General features: G+C 42.1%; 1 protein-coding gene across 1 annotated transcript in view; it reads left to right on the top strand.

Annotated features, from left to right (window-relative positions):
* Positions 1-17,933, top strand: part of SPIRE2 (spire type actin nucleation factor 2) — a 248,938-nt gene that overhangs the window by 120,973 nt on the left and 110,032 nt on the right. Inside the window, exon 2 of the mRNA XM_086945787.1 lies at positions 3,237-3,286. Within this exon, the coding sequence (XP_086801913.1) occupies positions 3,237-3,286 (50 nt within the window). The remainder of the gene's footprint in view (positions 1-3,236; positions 3,287-17,933) is intronic.

The following is a 17,933-nucleotide window of genomic DNA, read 5'->3' as shown; positions in this document are numbered from 1 at the left end:
AGCCATTATTGGAAGCCTGGATACTACTGCTCCAAGAATACACTGCAAGCTGGTGAAGTTCTTGCAGGCATTTGAGAAACGTATAAAAACAATATGAACAATTAATGCTTTGAATTTTTAACATTTTAAAAAAAAAATTGCGACAAATTTATAAATCCTATATCTGTGTGTGACATTCATTAAATTGTTATGGTTTTAATTAACTAAACAATAAAGTTTAAATTTCATTCCAGATCCACATGATCGCTTTACCTGAGAAATACCTTCACATCCACCCAATATGCCCAAATAACAAATAACACAACCAAATCTGTCAAAATTCACAATGCACTAAATGGCTGCGTAAAAGGACCGTCATTTTCCAAAACAGACGGCCGTGGACAATGACAATACTCTTAGCAGACACTAGATAATACCATAAAGGGAAAAGCATTTCAGATACTATCCATTTCTTTGTGCCAGATGGGATTTGACAGATATTTTGGAGGTGTGCACCCCAAAAATCAAATCCAGAATATCGAGGCTTGCAAATATCCAATCAAAAAATATCGAAAGGTAAGTAAGTATACATTTCTATACCTAACTCCACATGTATATGCGCAGGTTATGTAACTGTGGACTTAGTAATAGGAAATCTATACTTTTCGACCAACACTTACCTTTCAATTTTTTGTCTCTCGATATTCTGTTCACGATATTCCTTTATGTCGATATTCTTCGGCTCGATATTCAGTAGTCCAACCATAAATAACACAAGCTTTGCGTGACATCCATAATTCTCTAACCTGCGGAAATATCCAACAATTTTGGTTCTGTGTCCGGTCCATGACCGCCGGTGGCGGCAGCTACAAAATTCGTGGCCGGATACACTCATTGAGATATTCTATTATTCACTGTATTAACGGGTCAAAAAACTATTCCTGACAACCATTAGATGTGATCTTACTAGAAAAATGCCTTTAGTTTTGTAAAAGTTGCATCTAAACTAAGCATGAGCGAATTTTGCGGATCTCGCGTTCGCGAATTTTGCGGATTTGCGGATTCGCAATCCGCAAAATCCGCGAATTCCCGCGAATTTGCGGATTTTTTTTTTTTTTGTGTTCGCCCGTGTTTCTGCCAGTTCGCGAGGGTTTTTACAATTTCGCAATTTGCGAACTTACCTGTCGGGTCGCAAGTTTTGCGAACTTGTTGTTTCTACGTGTCCAGCCTGTTTGGGACACTCTTCTTCATCACTGCCACTCTCTGTCACCACTGCCACTCTCTGACTACTCATGCCACCCTCTGGCCCACCCATGCCACCCTCTGTTTCATCACCACACCCTCTGGTTGTCCAGTGTACATTATTTTCGGCAAAGCAAAGCACACCTTCCCTGCCTCAAGTGACCTGAATTAATTTGGGGCTGATTAATGTGTCACAGAATATTTTTTTAGCTGGCACCTGCTTCCTTAGTGCGCCCTGATTAGTGATCTTTTGCACTTGCTAAGTGCTTTCATTGTTGCAAAATTAGTTACAACACCTGCCCTGCCCCAACTGACAATAATGAATTAGGGGCTGATTAATGGATTTTAACTTCCAGCCTGGCTCCTGCTTGTCTCCCTTAGCTGTAATTCAGGACCTTTGTGGCATATGTGTAACTATTCTGAGGTTCAGAGCAGGGTCACATAATAGTTTCAACTGGCAACTGAACTCTGGAGGGGCCCCTCAGGAAGCACTACAGGAAATGGCTACTAATGATGTGCCTGAACTTTTGAACCTGGTAAGTAGTTACTTTCAGTTTTGCTAAGATCGTATTTCTGCAATTTTGCGCTTATTCGCGGGGCGCGAACTCACGCGAACAGTGCGAGCAAAATCCGCTGCTCGCGGATTTGCGGATTTTGCGGGAAATTCGCAAATCTCGCGGATTGCGGATTTCCCGAAAATCCGCAAAATCCGCGAGCGGAACGGATTTTCCGCCCATGCCTAATCTAAACTATCAAATAGTTTTAGACTATATTTGCAGCTTGAACTTGTATAATCTACGCTTGACCAGGGTATGTTTATCTAGATGAGAGGCAGTTCTGTTATGGATTATTCTGTTTTTTACTTGTCATGCAATTGTACAGATACTGTATATCACTGATTTTAGAGATATTTTTGTATAATACAAGAATGTTTTAGGTTTGTGTCTATGTGGACGCATGGCCTTCTTAAGAATGAATTAGCAATTATTCTACATAATGCTGAATAAGTAGTTGCCTAGGGATTTGTTTGTACAATTGTATTTTCCCTGCCCTGGGAACTGGTATCAGTAGAAAGGGGTCCTGATATTCACACTATCAAAAACATTATATACACCCTTTAAGGATCTTTATCAAGCCAACCCTCTCAATTCCTTAGCCACAATTCAAACATCACATACAAACAAATATTTAAAACCCACATTAAATGTTGTAGAGTTTCCTTAGCAGAAGCCCCAGGTGGAGTTCCTAATTCCTATACTCAATTTCCAAGCTTATCCCACATATTGAGCAAACATGTAATTCCTTGTTTTATGCAAGTAGAGCTGTGTACCTGCTTCAGAAACTCATTCCTAAGTCCTTATGTTTTATAACTGGTGCTTATGTAAAGCGCTCTGACACCTTCGGGTAAAGTTCGCGCTATAGAAAATCGCATAAATAAATAAATAAATAAATAAATAAAATTCCAGCCAGGCTTCAACCCCCACTTATCTTTCTCGCAATATCTGTTGCTTGAAGCTGCCCCCACCAGTTACTCACAATTAGTGCCCATGGAGGGCACACTTTTCTATGCCTTATTAACCTTTTATCCCAATCCGCAGTTGGACCATGACCACTCCCACAGCAGATAACACTTTTAGTAACCACACTGCATCCCCACCCTCACAGATGATATCACTGCCTTTGTACCTGTGTTGCTTTTTCTTGTTGGTCACGAACCATAAGCAGCAGAATTCGGATTGCAAACACTGATTGCAGCAGACCAGTTAAGATAACATGTCTCTGTAAAGGGCACGTCAAACCCATGTCACCTTGGCACTGCCGAACAGATGCTTACTCCTAGCCATTTCAATGATACTCATTTTCTCCACCTTGGAAGGATGAAAGGCTGAGTGGATGGGCTAGGAAATTGAACCTGTGAACATGAGGCCAATCACAGATTCCTGCAGTGACTGCATTAGTTTACTGAGCCACCACCCTCGGCTTGTTGATGAACATTCTGCTCTGTTTGTTTGCAGACCCTGAGCAGAGGTTTCCAGTGCCAATGTCTATCGCCATGGAAAACCAGGTACAGTAAATTCATGTTTAACAAGCATTGGCAAAGAAAAATGTTTGTCTTTTTTTAATGAAAACTGATGGACGATCTTGAGCATGTGGTTGTGCAGATGTGTCAATAAATGTAAGACTAAGTTAAATTGTGTATAAATGACCAAACATGTCATGAAACACCCATAAACACCATCACACTCAGGCGGGAAACAGCCTTTACAACGAAGTCCTTACCACGCAATCCTTTTACCACACAACCTTTACCTTGCAGGCAAGTTCCACTCAGGTAGGTAGTTGTGCCTCTACCACACCAGTAAGTATTCATGCCTTTACCATGCCAGTAAGTATTTGTTTGACAAATAACATATTGATTATGTTATTCTTTTTTTTAAAAAAGCGTTTAGCTGTAGGTAGTGGTAAAGGGAGGTATGGTTAATTTTAGTGTTTAGGGGTGGGCACTGGTAAAGGGAGATGGGGTAGTTTTAGGATTTAGTGGTGAGTAGAGGCATAGCCGGTAAGTAGGGGTGGTTTTAAGGTTTAGCAGCGGGCAATAGTAATGGGAGGTAAGTGCAATTTTAGGGTTTGGGGTGGGCAGTGGTATAGGGAGATAGGGTCGTTTTGGGGTTTAGTGGTGGGTAGAAGCAAAGGGAATTAGGGGTTATTTGGGGGTTTAGGGATGGGCAGTGGTAAATGGAGGTAGGGATAGCTTTAGGGTTTAGTAGTGGGTAGCGGCAAAGGGGAGTAAGGGTCATATTTGGGTGGGTAGGGATAAAGGGAGTTTGGGGTCATTTTAGGATTAAGGGGTGGATACAGTGAATGGGAGTAAAGTTAATGTTAAGGTTTAGGAGTAGGTAGTGGTAAAGGGAGGTATGGGAAATTTTAGGGTTTAGGGGTGGTGAGTGGTAAAGGGAGGTTAGGAGTCAATAAACAAAATGGTGGGCTTGGGAATGTCCTTAAAGACATTGCATGATAAAGGTAACCGTGTGGTAAAGACTGTGTGGAAAAGCATGTGTTGTAATTGCATGCATTGTGAAGTCATACATTCCTCAGAGGTAAACACTTAAAGCTGCACAGTTGATCAAAGACATATACAAAACACACACACACAATCCCCATCGGACACCAATATATACAATCAGACACTCCTACACCCCTTAACTACATACACACACCAACTAACACCAATACTCCATCAAACAAGCCAACCCACATCAGACATCCTGCCCATACACAGCATCTGATACCCACTCACATGATCAGACGTCCAAACACATGAACTGATGCCCATGTACACCATCAGTTGTCCTTCTTCAGATATCCATGCATGTCACTAAGCACTGACACACACTCAAACACAGACACTCATACCTATAAGGTGTATGAATCACATATTTTCCATACTTGTAGACATTATATGTTAAGAGTGAACGGTCAGGAGAAACACAAAGTCAGGATATAAAATATAAGGCTGTGATTGTGGTTATTTATACTAATAAGGCTTAATTTCTTCTTAAAGGAACCCTTTTTTGCAATCTTAGCATAACACCCTGAGCGATTACCAGAGGTTAGACACCTTGAAAGCAATGACAATGACAATGATACTTTATTTGTGTGGTTAATAAAAAACAATACAAAAAGGAACAATCAATGTAAAAAGAATAATTAAAATTGAATAAAATAACAATGTATATATACAGCTTGATCCTAAAACCACCCTTTGGTATTTTATTTTCTAAAATGCAGTAACTATAGATCATTTGGCTGCACCGGACCAGTTTTTAGAGGGGACCGGACTGCATTAGGCCTTCTTCCAGATGAATTTCATGAGGTGCCATAGTTGACATGTCCATTAGGGCTTGTCAGGCATGATAGATGAACTTCCCAAAGTTAGCCATGTGCTTCACCATGTCTAGCAAATATAGCCGAAAGACTACCTCCTTTGCCAACCGTGTGCCCAGTTGGAGGAGAATGGGCCTTAGATGGATTCGGCGGATTAAAAACAGGACAGGACAGCATAGTAAGACGCGAGCCAATGTTTCACGCTTATAATGGCATAGGCGACACTCCATAATCGCTGGTCTTACTTTCACTGAAGGATACAGATGTTTTAATGGAAGCACTTGCAGTCTAGCTGCAGGAATCCTTTGTAGGGCTTGCCTCCCCACCGGCTGTGTAAGGCGAGGTTTGCGGCCATGTGATGTGTGAAGGGAAATGTGGGTCTCGTGGAAGCCTCTGGCTGTCAAAGCTTCAATATCCTGTTTTCGAGAGCATGATCTTACTTGCTTTTTGATTGATGTTTTGATAGTTGTGTACGTAATTATGTTGGGATCCCAGTTCTCTGTAGATAAGTTCAAGTGGTCTTTAGCTAAATCGAGACCGGTTGACCACGGGTTGCCTGGGTTTTTAAATATTTTGTTTATAACAAACTTTATTGAGTTCTCTGGGGCCACAGTGGTTAAATAAAAGTATTGTGCCAGGCTTGCCAGTTCTTCCAAAGATTGTCAGTTAAGATTGAATTCCAAACAAATTAGAGTGCACGCCGGAAGACTGAATAGCTTTTTGTATGCTGCACGGTTGATCTTTTTTCGAGGTCTTGCGCCAATTTGCCTGGAAACGCCTGTATTGCATAGTTGAGGGAGGGTAGTAATTTTGCCCTAAGTACTCGTTGGATAGCCGAGGTCATTGGACTTTCCAAGGTGGCGTTAAGTTTACAGATGGCGTAAGTGACCATTTTGCCTTTCTAGTGTAGGAGCTTGTGTTGATGGGCCTGTGGCCGACCAGTTTCACTGATCCATACTACAAGATAATTGTACGATTCTGTGCTGGACAATGTTAATGGTCCCAGGCTCCATTTCATTAACTTCTTTCTCGGATGTCGGCCAAAGATCACTATCTTAGATTTCGTTGGGTTTGCAACCAGCTTGTTTTTGGCATAATACTCTGCTAGTGCTGTTAGGCCTTTTTGAAGGCCAACTTTAGTGTGGTCCAAAAGGACCAGGTCGTCTGCATACTGTATCAACTGGATTCTAGTTCCCCCAATCCTGGGAGTCACCAGAGTTGCTCCGTGCAGTGCGTTACCCAGATTTGCTATGTATAAATTAAATAGCAGCGTGGCAAGCACACAGCCCTGCTTTAACCCGTGATCTGTGCTGATTTTTTCTGTGGCTGTTTCGCACGAGAGTTTGACTCTTACCCAAGTTTGCGTATACAGCGATCTAATGGCTTGTAGTAGTTTCAGGCAGATATTCCAGCAGGCCAATTTCTTTCATAAGATGTTACGGTCTACCCCGTCAAATGCTGCTGTGTAATCAATGAAGCAGGCAAAAAGCGGCTGATTATTCTTAGCCATTGTTTGTTGCACTAAATATGATAAAGCAATGATGTTATCTAGGGTGGAGCCTCCCGGACGAAACCCAGTCTGATAGAAAGGAAGCAGATTCTCCTTGTTAACCCAATCCACTAGTTCCATCAGGAGAGTGCTTGCATAGGCCTTGCCCTCCACATCCAATAAGGCAATCAAGCTGTAGTTCTTTGGATCCGTGCTTGGCCCTTTTTTATAAATTGGATGTAGTAGAGATCCCCTCCAGGAATTTGGGACGTCCGCCAAGAGCCTACACTCCGCATACAACTGTCCCAAATTCTCTGCTCAAAAGTTGATATCCTCTCTGAAGAGGGAGCCAGGCAGGCCATTAGGTCCAGGGGCTCCATTGTGGCGTATTTATTTCCAAGATTGTTCGTATTGCCTGTGTTTCAGCAAGTATGGCATCGGCTGGGGGGGTCCATGGATTCAATCGATGTTTTATTTAGGTGTTCCCCGAAAGTTGTTATTTCAATTGGGTATTTCTTTGAATCGTTGGTATAGAGAGTTTTTACGTGGGCTGACCAAGTACTTGCATCAAGTGAGTTCTCTCTATTGGAAGTTCCATGGATTACCTTATTTATATATTGCCAAAACTCTTGGGTTTTACTAGGAGCAAGCAACTCGAAAATCTTCAGCCATTTTTGCTCTGTAAGTTCACGTTTTGCCTGCCAGACCACTGTTGCATGTCTCTTTACAGCTTGTTTTAGGTCTTTTTTTGCAGTCACCGATCTGGTTGCTCGATAAACTCTACGTTCAAGTTAAGTTCTCTTGAACATTTCTTGATTGGTGGATGATATCCCAATTTGTAAGCGGAATTGACATGGGTTCTTTGATTATCGCTCCCTCGAAGTTGGTAGGCTAAGTCGTAAGCGAGTGAGCCCCATTCTCCTATTCTGCCCTTCTCGTTATGGCCAGTCTGCCAGCCTTTCCATGTTAGTTTCCATGAGGCAAACTTTTGGCACAGAGGCGGTCCCCATTTGATTCTTCTAAGGAGTCTGTATAACTCTTCTCCCTTTGTAGCTCCAATACAACGAAGAGTATACTTGTTTTCGCACTAATGGACAGCTCTAAGGTAAGGGCAGCATGGTCACTTTCAAACCGGGGGTGGACTTTATAGTTTGACATATGTGTTTGTAATCTCTTGCTTAGTAGAATATAATCTATTGTTGTCTGGTTGTTGTAAGTGGGTGGTATCAATGCAGTTGGGATATCTTTTGTGGTTAGACAGTGTGTCGTAGCCAACTTATAGACCCACATTAGGGCTTTAAATCTTCTGTTACTTCCATTATGATGATTTTCAGGGATCATTTGCCCTATGTCATGCATGTTGAGATCGCCCAGAATAATTGAGTCCATGCCTGCATACCGTAGTAATAGAGTTTCAATCTCGTTTAATAGCCGGTTGAATTTGTCGTTTGAGCCCGGCCCGTGGCGGTTGCAATAGACATTGATAAGGACTATTGATGTTGGGCTGTCTGACACCTTGAAAGCATTCCTCCCGTCACATTTTGTATGTTGTGGTATATTATACCACTAAGTGCAAAATAAAGAGGCTTGGAGGTTGATGTTGCAAGGCGGGGAACTGAGAAGTTTGTTGTTGTTGGTGGCTTGAACGTTGCCTGCTTGATCCCCGTCCATCCCCAAAAGGACTGGTTACTTGTTTTAGCAGCAGTGGACCTTGGTGTTGCCAGCAATCCAACCCTCTGGTGTAGCATCAAAAGGGGCACAATTGTTGAAGGTACTGTCTCTCAGAGGTAGAAAGGCCTAAGAAAAGCGCCATCGCCCTGATGTCCTCGAAGCATTCCAACGCTGAATCGCCATTCTTGTCAAACAGGCGAGATCTGTTGAATGGCCTATCCATCAAATATGTGTGAATGTCACTAGAGAAGCCCATGGATCTCATCCAGGCAAGGCGTAGAAGCACGACACTAGTGCTGACTTCTCTGCCCAAGCATTCAGTAATGTATGATGCATTTGGCAACATCCTTGACCATCCTGGACAAATCAGATTGGCCCGAAATTCCTTGATGACTGCCGGCAAGATCTAGCCAACCATGTCCCATAAGGCTTAGGTATATCTGCACAAGAAACAGCGGACATTGCCTGACCAGAGGGCTACACTGGCTTAAGAAACATCTATTTCCGAAATGTTTATATTTATTTTGACTCTTGGTCTGGAGGAGTTGTAGTGAATGAATTCGGTGTCATCCTCCTGGTGGAAGCCTGGACCACCAGACTTTCTGGTGTAGAGAGCTGAGTCAAGAAACCACGTCACCTGGCACCGGCCTGTCACATCTGTGAATCTGTGTGTTCACCGCTTAGACTAGATGCCCTTTATGGTGCCAGTCAGGGCTACATTGAATGGAAGCAAATACTCAAAAGTCTGGTAATACATTATGTTTTACTTCCACAGTTATCAGCTGAAAACCTAACACCTCTGTTGCCCATCTATCTCACCACCACATTAAAGGAGGCACTCTGTTCTGTTGAAGGCATGGGGGAAATCCACTGTCAGGGTAAGTGTCCAACCCATAACCCTCCCGCAAGTCCATGTAAAAACTGTCATTGTCATAGTGTCGGGGAAAATAATCCCCATCATCTCTATTGTTCTCTCAAAAGACTCGTTATCTCTGACCAAACTAGGAACCGAAACGTTGCTGGAGAGCTTGGGTGCATTTCAGAGATAGAGACATGGCTCTGTTTAAGATGGACATGGTGCATTGATACAGCTTCCGGATGTCACTAGGTCAAGGCCAAGACAAATATGGCTCAGAATTGCATAGACATATTGGAACAACGTCTTCCTCCGGCAACGGAGGCATTGGGCAGCTGCCGACATCAAAGGGACCGATGCAGATTTTGATGCTAGATTGGATATCGGCTTTGGTGTCAGAGTAGAACCCAAAACAGCTTCAGGAGGCACAGATGGCACCAAGGGCTGACCCTTCATTGGTAACCAGAGTGGAGGTCTTTGAAGATCTTGGGGCCCAGGGGCTCACTAGAAGGCACAGGAAGAGTGCCAAAGATCTGCAACATGGTCTCTTTAAAGGCCTTGATCTATTGCAATGTTGTCAATGGCCCCAGAAACTTGGAGTGCATGGGACCAGAGGTGGAATGGCTCCTTGGTGGGGGACCTGGAGTGAGACACAGGCACCCTGACATCCTTGCGACTTCTCAGGCTACGAGTGGCGGGACTGGGACGAATCTTGCTTTGCCTTTTGTGCTTCCACTTCAACTTACCAGAAAACTTGGACCGCAAAGACCAACTGTTGCAAGAACGGCCCAAAAGAGGAACGTGTCCGCACCCTCAACTTTAAGCAGGAGTTCGATTTCCGTTACTTCTTTGACTGTTCAGTGATGTACTGTTTCATTTTGCGTTCACCAGATCAGATTCATAAGGGCACACTTCTCCCAGGACTTGAAGTTGTGCCAAACCCAAACACCAAAGGCACACTTTGTAAGGATTTGTCACAGACATTTGTTTGTAACAGTCCCTGGAGTTTTAGGAAGAGACCCTTGCACACTGGAAAAAAAGTTGAATTTTCAGAAAAAAATCATAAACTGATGAGGAAAGGGTTGGGAGAGAGCCTTGTATCTGCGAAGGCGCGTAAAGAAAGGAACTGACTATGAAGCACAGGGATAGTGCTTATACGCAGCTCCATCATCACTTCTGGGGCTGAGCGAAGTCAATCAGAGCTGCACAGCGCCACCTAATGGCATGTGGGACCAAAGCTCTTTAAATCTTCTGAATCCAGTCTGGCACCTGAGGATATTTAAAAGTGAGTAATCTGCGGTTAGAGGTTTCCATCAGAAGCTCCCGCTCAGCAATGCTTACCTGCCATCCCAGGTAGCACACCAGACCATTCCATCTGTTCTATTCTCTGCTAATTAATTTTCTGAAGCCTCCCCTATTTTACTTCTGAGTACAGGATCACAAGAAGCCACCTAGTTGATCTTCAATTTTCTTGGTGATTGTTGGGAATTCACTTACCTGATCGCTGCGTCTCTTCACCGTCTGTCCCACATCTTGTCTCCTCAGCTCATCATCCAGATAGCACTCTGCATTCCAGCATTGTGATTGGCTCAGGAGAGACTGAGTTGTGATTGGTAAGCATCCAGGCTCTCCTGAGCCAATCACAACACCACAATGTTGTGATTGGTCTAAGCGCCATGGTTCGGCTGTCAGACATGACATGGAAGACTGGGCATGTTCCCCACGCAGGCTGGAGGGAACATGGGTGGAGAACATGTAAAGTGTGCATGACCTTTAGGCAAGCCTGCGAAGGCTGGCCAAAGCGTCATGCGCTTTTTTTGTGCAGCAACCACTCCTCCTCCCCAGCATCAGGGGAGCCGAGCCCTACCCCACCCTACCCTGATGATACTAAAAATAAAATGACAATAACCTCAGTTATAATCATTTTCTTTTTTCTTTTACACTGCTCAAGAGTAGTGAGGCGATGCTCCACCGCCTTAGCGGAGGAGCCACCACTATATTTACCCAGTACTACAGTGGGCTAATCCAAATGTTGCAGGCATTTCAAGTATGCAAATGGGCGTAGAGGTTTGATGCAAGCAAGTTAGTTAATTGTAGGGAGCTGACCCAAAGCACGCTTGGTGTGAATTGTTCAAAGTAGGTATTTATCTGATCCTAATATGTGGCTGTTTCCATTGAGCTAATTTTTCTAGAGTGTAAAATACTGACTTAATCACATCTAGGTACTATTGCCTGAAATCCCAAAGGTAAAGAATGGCATGACATATCAGGTCATTCCATTTCCTAAATTCCATTAATTTCATATGGTGTCCCATGTGATCCTGCAAACAAAGGGGCATCTAAGGTAGGTCCGAGTTGGGCCAGGAGGGCTAATGCATGCCGGATTTTCAGGATAAAGAAAAACAAAAGGAAATGATGGACGGAGCGTTGACAATACAAGCACTCACCCCAGTCAACTGATCTGGGTTTAATCCATCACCGTTCTTTAGCCCACTCTGCCACCCCAGTTCAGACATATCCATATGCAAATCAGTCTGACCCTGTGCCTCATGGGAACAGTCCAGCCCGAACTGCCAAGCCATGCCTTCCCTGGACCGGAAACAAGCTACCGAGGACCGGTTTCTGTCATTTCAACCGTCTTCAGCCCGGCTTGATTGAATCCAGTGGCAAAGTGAGCAAGGGACTCACGTCTGAGCATACCCTGCCAACTTATGGCGAACAAAGAAAAACCAAAGGAAATGATGGACGGAGGGTTGACAATACAAGCACTCACCCCCAGTCAACTGATCTGGGTTTAATCCATCACCGTTCTTTAGCCCACTGTGCCACCCCAGTTCAGACATGGCCATATGCAAATCAGTCTGACCATGTGCCTCATGGGAACAGTCCAGCCCGAACTGCCAAGCCATGCCTTCCCTGGACCGGAAACAAGCTACCGAGGACCGGTTTCTGGCATTTCAGCCGTCTTGAGCCCGGCTTGCTTGAATCCAGTGGCAAAGTGAGCAAGGGACTCACGTCTGAGCATACCCTGCCAACTTCTGGCGAACAAAGATAGGATAGTCACATACAATACATTTACATACAATGAATCCAAACAAAATTCATTTGTACAAACAATGATTAGGTTTATAATCGGCAAGGATCTGAGCCACCTAGCAGTACAGTGCACATGCCTTTGCTAACGTAATATTGATATTTAAAATATATTTAAAGTATATTTTGCACTATTGCAAAACCTCTTTACCCACCTTAACTCTAATCTCAGAACCCACTTTCCCTAAGCACATTGGTTCCATGATAGATTACAGGGCATTAGAAAACAGGTTGGGCTCAAATGGTAAAAAACTGAGCTAAAGCTGCTGAAAACAAAAACTGTCTTCTAGATTAATGAAATTCCAAACAGAGGTGCATAGGTGAAATATTAGTGTATTTTGTGGCAAACTGTTTATTACGTTGGTGATATTTCATCCAAGTTAACTGACCAGAGCTAGAGGAGACACCCTTCATTTTGCGATCCCAACCTCAAAACAAGCACAGGCATCAGCTTATATTGCTATTGCCAGAGAATTTGAGGATAGTTTGGAATTTCAATGGTCTCACGCCCAAACCATTTTCCTCTATATTCCGCTGTAATATTGTAATTCTGTAAACTTGTGGTTAGTGTGCAAAATATATAACTGAATACTTATTTATAATTCATGCTGGGCATACTCTGATATGACTTTAGCTTTACAAACAACTTTTTAGTTTTATTCGTGAACATTGATTACTGAATAGATTAAATCTTGTAACCGCACAAAATAGTGTAACCTTGGTTTTCAGTGATCATTTCCTGAACCCGCTCTCCCACTTTGGGGAGCACCTGTCAGCAGATTTAGTAACTTATTTTGGTAGTGGTAGGGTCAGAGTTCTTCACATTGTACATTTTAGTTCAAATTTCTTGAATAACCTGCAGTAGATTTAACTGTGGTCAGGAGATTTGATTTTTAGACTCAGCCACCTTTCCAGGATAATCAAGAACAAACACATATATTAGTACTCCAAAGAGTATTTGTATGGAGTGTGACCATCTAATACTCCTCTAGGTAAATTATTTAGTGTGCTCTAAATTCTCATACAGGCTTTTTAGACATGTCAATCCTGTGTCCAGTACTCTAGTAGTCAAGGCTTGTTTAAGTGTACCATTCACTCACTCTAGAGCGCCATTCAATTCCGGGTGAAACAGGTGCGAATATACCAGTTGTAGTCCCACAGCAGACACAGCATCTATAATGCCTGAGCAGTGAATGCAGGATCATTGTCTGAATGAAAGGTAAGAACTGCTTCCATTGCTACCAGGCACTGCAAGTCTTTTATGACCACTCCAGTACGGGCAGTCTTTTGTGAGCAAACTCAAAGGAATTTAGAGCAGGAATCAACCTCACCCTCTATTTACTTAAACATATCGGTAATGAACTGATATGGTTCAGGAAAACGACTCTGAACAGTTTGTCAAAAGTAGTAGGGGTAGTAGGTGCTGGTCTTATAACAGTTAAATTCTTTATTTGTTGACAAACGTTACATTGCTGTGTATTTTTGGGATAATCTTTGGTAAGTGTGGCCACCTGTAATATTGTTGTAGCACTGATGCAGTAGCACTGATTCCTACATGAGCAGACGCTATCCCCTCATGAGCTGCCTTGACTATTTCTAATCTACTTTATTCAATTGGAATGTGCATATTACCAATCCCAGGAATGAAAACCATAGGAAGGTTGTCTTTTGTAAGAGTATATTACTATGTGGAGGGGAACCATCAGGACGTTTTTGTTTTCTGTATTGTCACTAAAATGTCTGCGTTGATCTTCGTTTGAGATGAAGTTACACTGGTTACCTTTAGGGTTTGCACCTCTGTTGTAGCCAAGTCTACTGCAAAGTTATCTTTAGCATAAAGTCATTCACTTTTACTGACCATGGTGGGCAAAGCATGGAGCAAAGAAGCTTGTCCTGTAGAACAGTTACTTTACTCCAAAACGGTTTACTGTTTATCGATTTACCATTTGAATATCTGAATCCAATTAAATGCCAATACAGTAAATCTACATTGTAGCCCTGTACACAGAATGCAGAATCAGGCACAATGAGTGCAGGCACTGATGGGTCTGCCTTCTGAAGGGCAAGTAGTAGGGCATGTATTTCTGCTAGATGTGCAGTGTTGTCACCTAGATCTTTAGTGTGTCTGTGCCTAGTGCCTTGAAGTTGCTATCTTAAAAAACTCACTCCATTGGAGCACAAATACTCTGAGGCTGTGCTGCAGTGCATTTGTGTTTAGTGCCAGCCAAAGGCTGAGCAGAGCCATCCACGCAGAGCAGCTCTTATTCGCATAAGTAGTTTGGAGTTTTTAGAATATTTTGAATGTACTGTAAACATTTCTGAGTACAACATATTGGAGCATATTTAAATTTCACATCATTGGCATTTAATGATATGACCCACTGCACCCAACAAAAGAATAGAAGATGCACATTGTCATTGTAGGTATTGGGAAAACTATAATGATTGTTTTCCTTATGCAAGAAGATGCTCCTCCAATTTAGCTATCTGTCATATAAGTTCTTAACCCACTCAGCATTTTCTGGAAAATAAACTCTTCCAAAGTTAAGAAACCCCATTAGGCTTAGCAACTTCCCTAAGGTATTTGCAGATGGTAAAGTAGCACTCTTCTGCAGGACGCCAAGTGCCAATCCTTTACCCTCACTGGATAATTCCTTGCAAAGACAAAACACATTAAGCTAACCAATTTTAGATTAAAAAATAATAATTTTATGAACCCATGATTGGCTAAGACTGTTACTATTCTGCCCTGCCCTGTTCAGCCAGTCATCATCTGTGAGGTAGATATTGCTAATATATGATAGCGCATGAGGATCTTTTTTCCAGATCTCCAAAATCCTTGCTGCAAAGAGTCCAGGGCTATTCTTATACACCCATGGCAATCTTTTAGAAGGGTACTGAAATCATCAAATGAAAAGCATTTAGATACTGGGATCTAGGCGCTATGTTTTGACTGAAGCATCATTTATACATATCTAACATTCTTTTGTATTTCTTCCTGACTAGACTAGCTCTGTTATGAATCCAGAACTATGAGTGTTATGTACAGCATGTGTGTACGGATGTGCATTCAAGTTTCTATAATCTAAAACTATTCTGTGTAAATTACCAGTATGTAATACCAGAAAAGAGGAGTGTTCAAGGTGGAATGGGAAGACATTATTATACCTTGATATTATAACTGATCTAAGATAGTTTTTATATATCATGCTTAGCTTCTGGTTTAAGGGAGTCACTGAACATGGACGCACTCCTTAAGGGAATCACATGTAAAACAGATTCTTTGCCCCACATTGCTTGGTTCCTATACAACGCCGGAGCCTGTTTCAAGGCCCACGTATATATTTTTCCCTAAGCTCTTTAGATAATAAGGACGAAATGCTTGCATTATTAACTACTTACCTCCAGTGCACGCCTTAGGAAATCTATGGACAGTCATTCTCTGAAAGGAAGATGTCATATGCATTCAATAAGTGGGATCAGAATATACCTTTAATTTTGTGCAATATATCTCCCTCATACTGTATTTCTACATCAAAAACACTGCCTGAAAGGGTTTATGTATCCATCCAGTGTCTTTACAAGTATATATTATTTAATTGGAGTCACCACCTGATTCTCTTTGAGAATCTGGTTTCCTTTGCCACTTCTGCTGCGCTGTCCAGAAGTGCTACTGCCCAGTCCTGTTGTTCCAAGGCATACCTTTTTCTGTACACTGGCTACTTTCTTTTTCTTAAATTTAGTCTTTAAATGCAGATCTTACAATTCTTTCATTAAACTAAATTCAGGTTAATGTGCCAGTTCACTTTCTGTTTGATGTATTCATCCTTTCTGCAGTACTCAGTTCGTCCGCTCCTTTCTGGCCTTTAATTGTCCCCAGAGTCTTGCAGAGAACAGGAAGAATGGCTATTAGAATACTGATAGTGATCCAGCTTTCTAATTTTATTGTGTTCCCTCAAATTATATCCACCCCACTGGACTTCTGTAAACGATGAAATGCAGTCTTGGTTTTCTGTTTCTGTTTTCTTCTTTTTCTTAGCCTTTGATGTACCTTTGTCTTTATACCGGAACCCGCAGTCTCTTTTTTTCTTTGAGGTCTGGTTTTGGGGTTAGGGAACCTAAAGTACCATGGCCCACAGAGGTGTTAACTTCTGTATAAATTTTAAGAAGCTTCAGTTCATAATCTTGGTCAGGAACTGCTGCCAACCGCTGACTTCTCAAAAGAACTGTAACATCTTGTTGAATACTACTTAGAAACTTTCAAAATCTCCTGTTAATTTAATTGTTAAATCAAGAACCCGTGTAGCTCTATGCTCATTTTGTATCTGTTTTAAAGTCTCCGGTATCACCGCTAATGAGAGGGTGCCATGTTCCCCGTGTCATACACTCTTCTAAATGTGGTACCATCCCAAGTGAAACACACATAATTAGCATCCTATGCTTATCTTAGGGTGGTGTAGGAGCATAGTGAAGTAATCCACAGCCGCTGGTGCGATCAAAACACGTGAAAAACAGGAAACACAGTACCTGTTTAGTTACAAGTGAACTCTGTCTGTCTGTAAATCCTGATCGTCGCCAATTCATGAAGTAATCCACAAACCCAGGTTCATGAAGAGAATGAAGTTTATTCTCATAAGAGAGCTTGTACATCCACAACCAGTAATTTCGTTACCTTAACTCCCACTCCCTGCTAATGGAATACTCAGCATGAAAGAAAGATAACATTCCATACAAGAACCGAGAACAAATGCTTATGTAGTTCTAGATTGTCAAACAAACTTTAAAACTTGCCTATTGAAGGCAACATACTGATTTAGTAACTGCATTACCTCTGGAGCAGGCACATTTACAGAATCAAGATATGGTGTATAGCTGGCGAATACAGGCTAGGTAGCCCCTTTATTAATCAAGGGACTCATTTAAACATTCAGAACTACATAAAAATAGTTGTTCACCAAACCATGATTGATGTTCTTGGTTTCCTAACAGGACTTCTAAGTCGCAATAGGGTTCATAATTAGCAGGTATTGCAGCAACTCTGTATGTATGAAGTTTCCCATATTGGATCTACAGCATCAAACTCCATCCACCAATATTTCAAAGGGGTATTCAGCATGTGGATTTACTACAAAAGTTACCCCACCCTCTGTGCTGGGAAAAACTCTAGGTAAGAGATTTGGGGTATTTGGTGCTCTTAAATGTACTCCTTTCTGAACAGGTTGCTGCATCATTATAAAACAGATTCAAATCAGAAATTGAAATGTGGAATTACCCTTTAATAAGTCAAGCACCTGACAAATTCTCAGCAAAGAGTGAATATCTATCTGTTATATCTTGCTTATGTATTTATGCATCTCCCCTGTTACCTTGGTTCCTAGATGCTCAGCCAGTGTAAGTGTTCTGAGTGGAATGTTGGTGTGATGGAGATGATTGGAATGTTTGGGTGCCTGTGTGGTAAGTGGTGACAGTTGGAGTATGGTCTGAGCAGCAGGCAGGCGCTCCTGGTGGGGCTGCTGTACTTGCATATCATCCAGCAACAAAGACTAATAAACAATCTTCAAAGATACTCCTTGGCTACTTGTCATACATCACAACACTATCTGAACTGAAGCAGGAGACCAATATTTGGTTATCATTTTGTGTGTGTTATCCAAGATTACTCAAAATATCTAGTTCTGCTTTGAGGGCCAAAGATGCATTTTCACAGCTTTTCTCCAG

The sequence above is a fragment of the Lissotriton vulgaris genome, chromosome 12 (genome assembly GCF_964263255.1).
Source record: "Lissotriton vulgaris chromosome 12, aLisVul1.2, whole genome shotgun sequence".
NCBI lineage: Eukaryota > Metazoa > Chordata > Amphibia > Caudata > Salamandridae > Lissotriton > Lissotriton vulgaris.
This window is presented reverse-complemented; position numbering and strand designations above follow the sequence as displayed.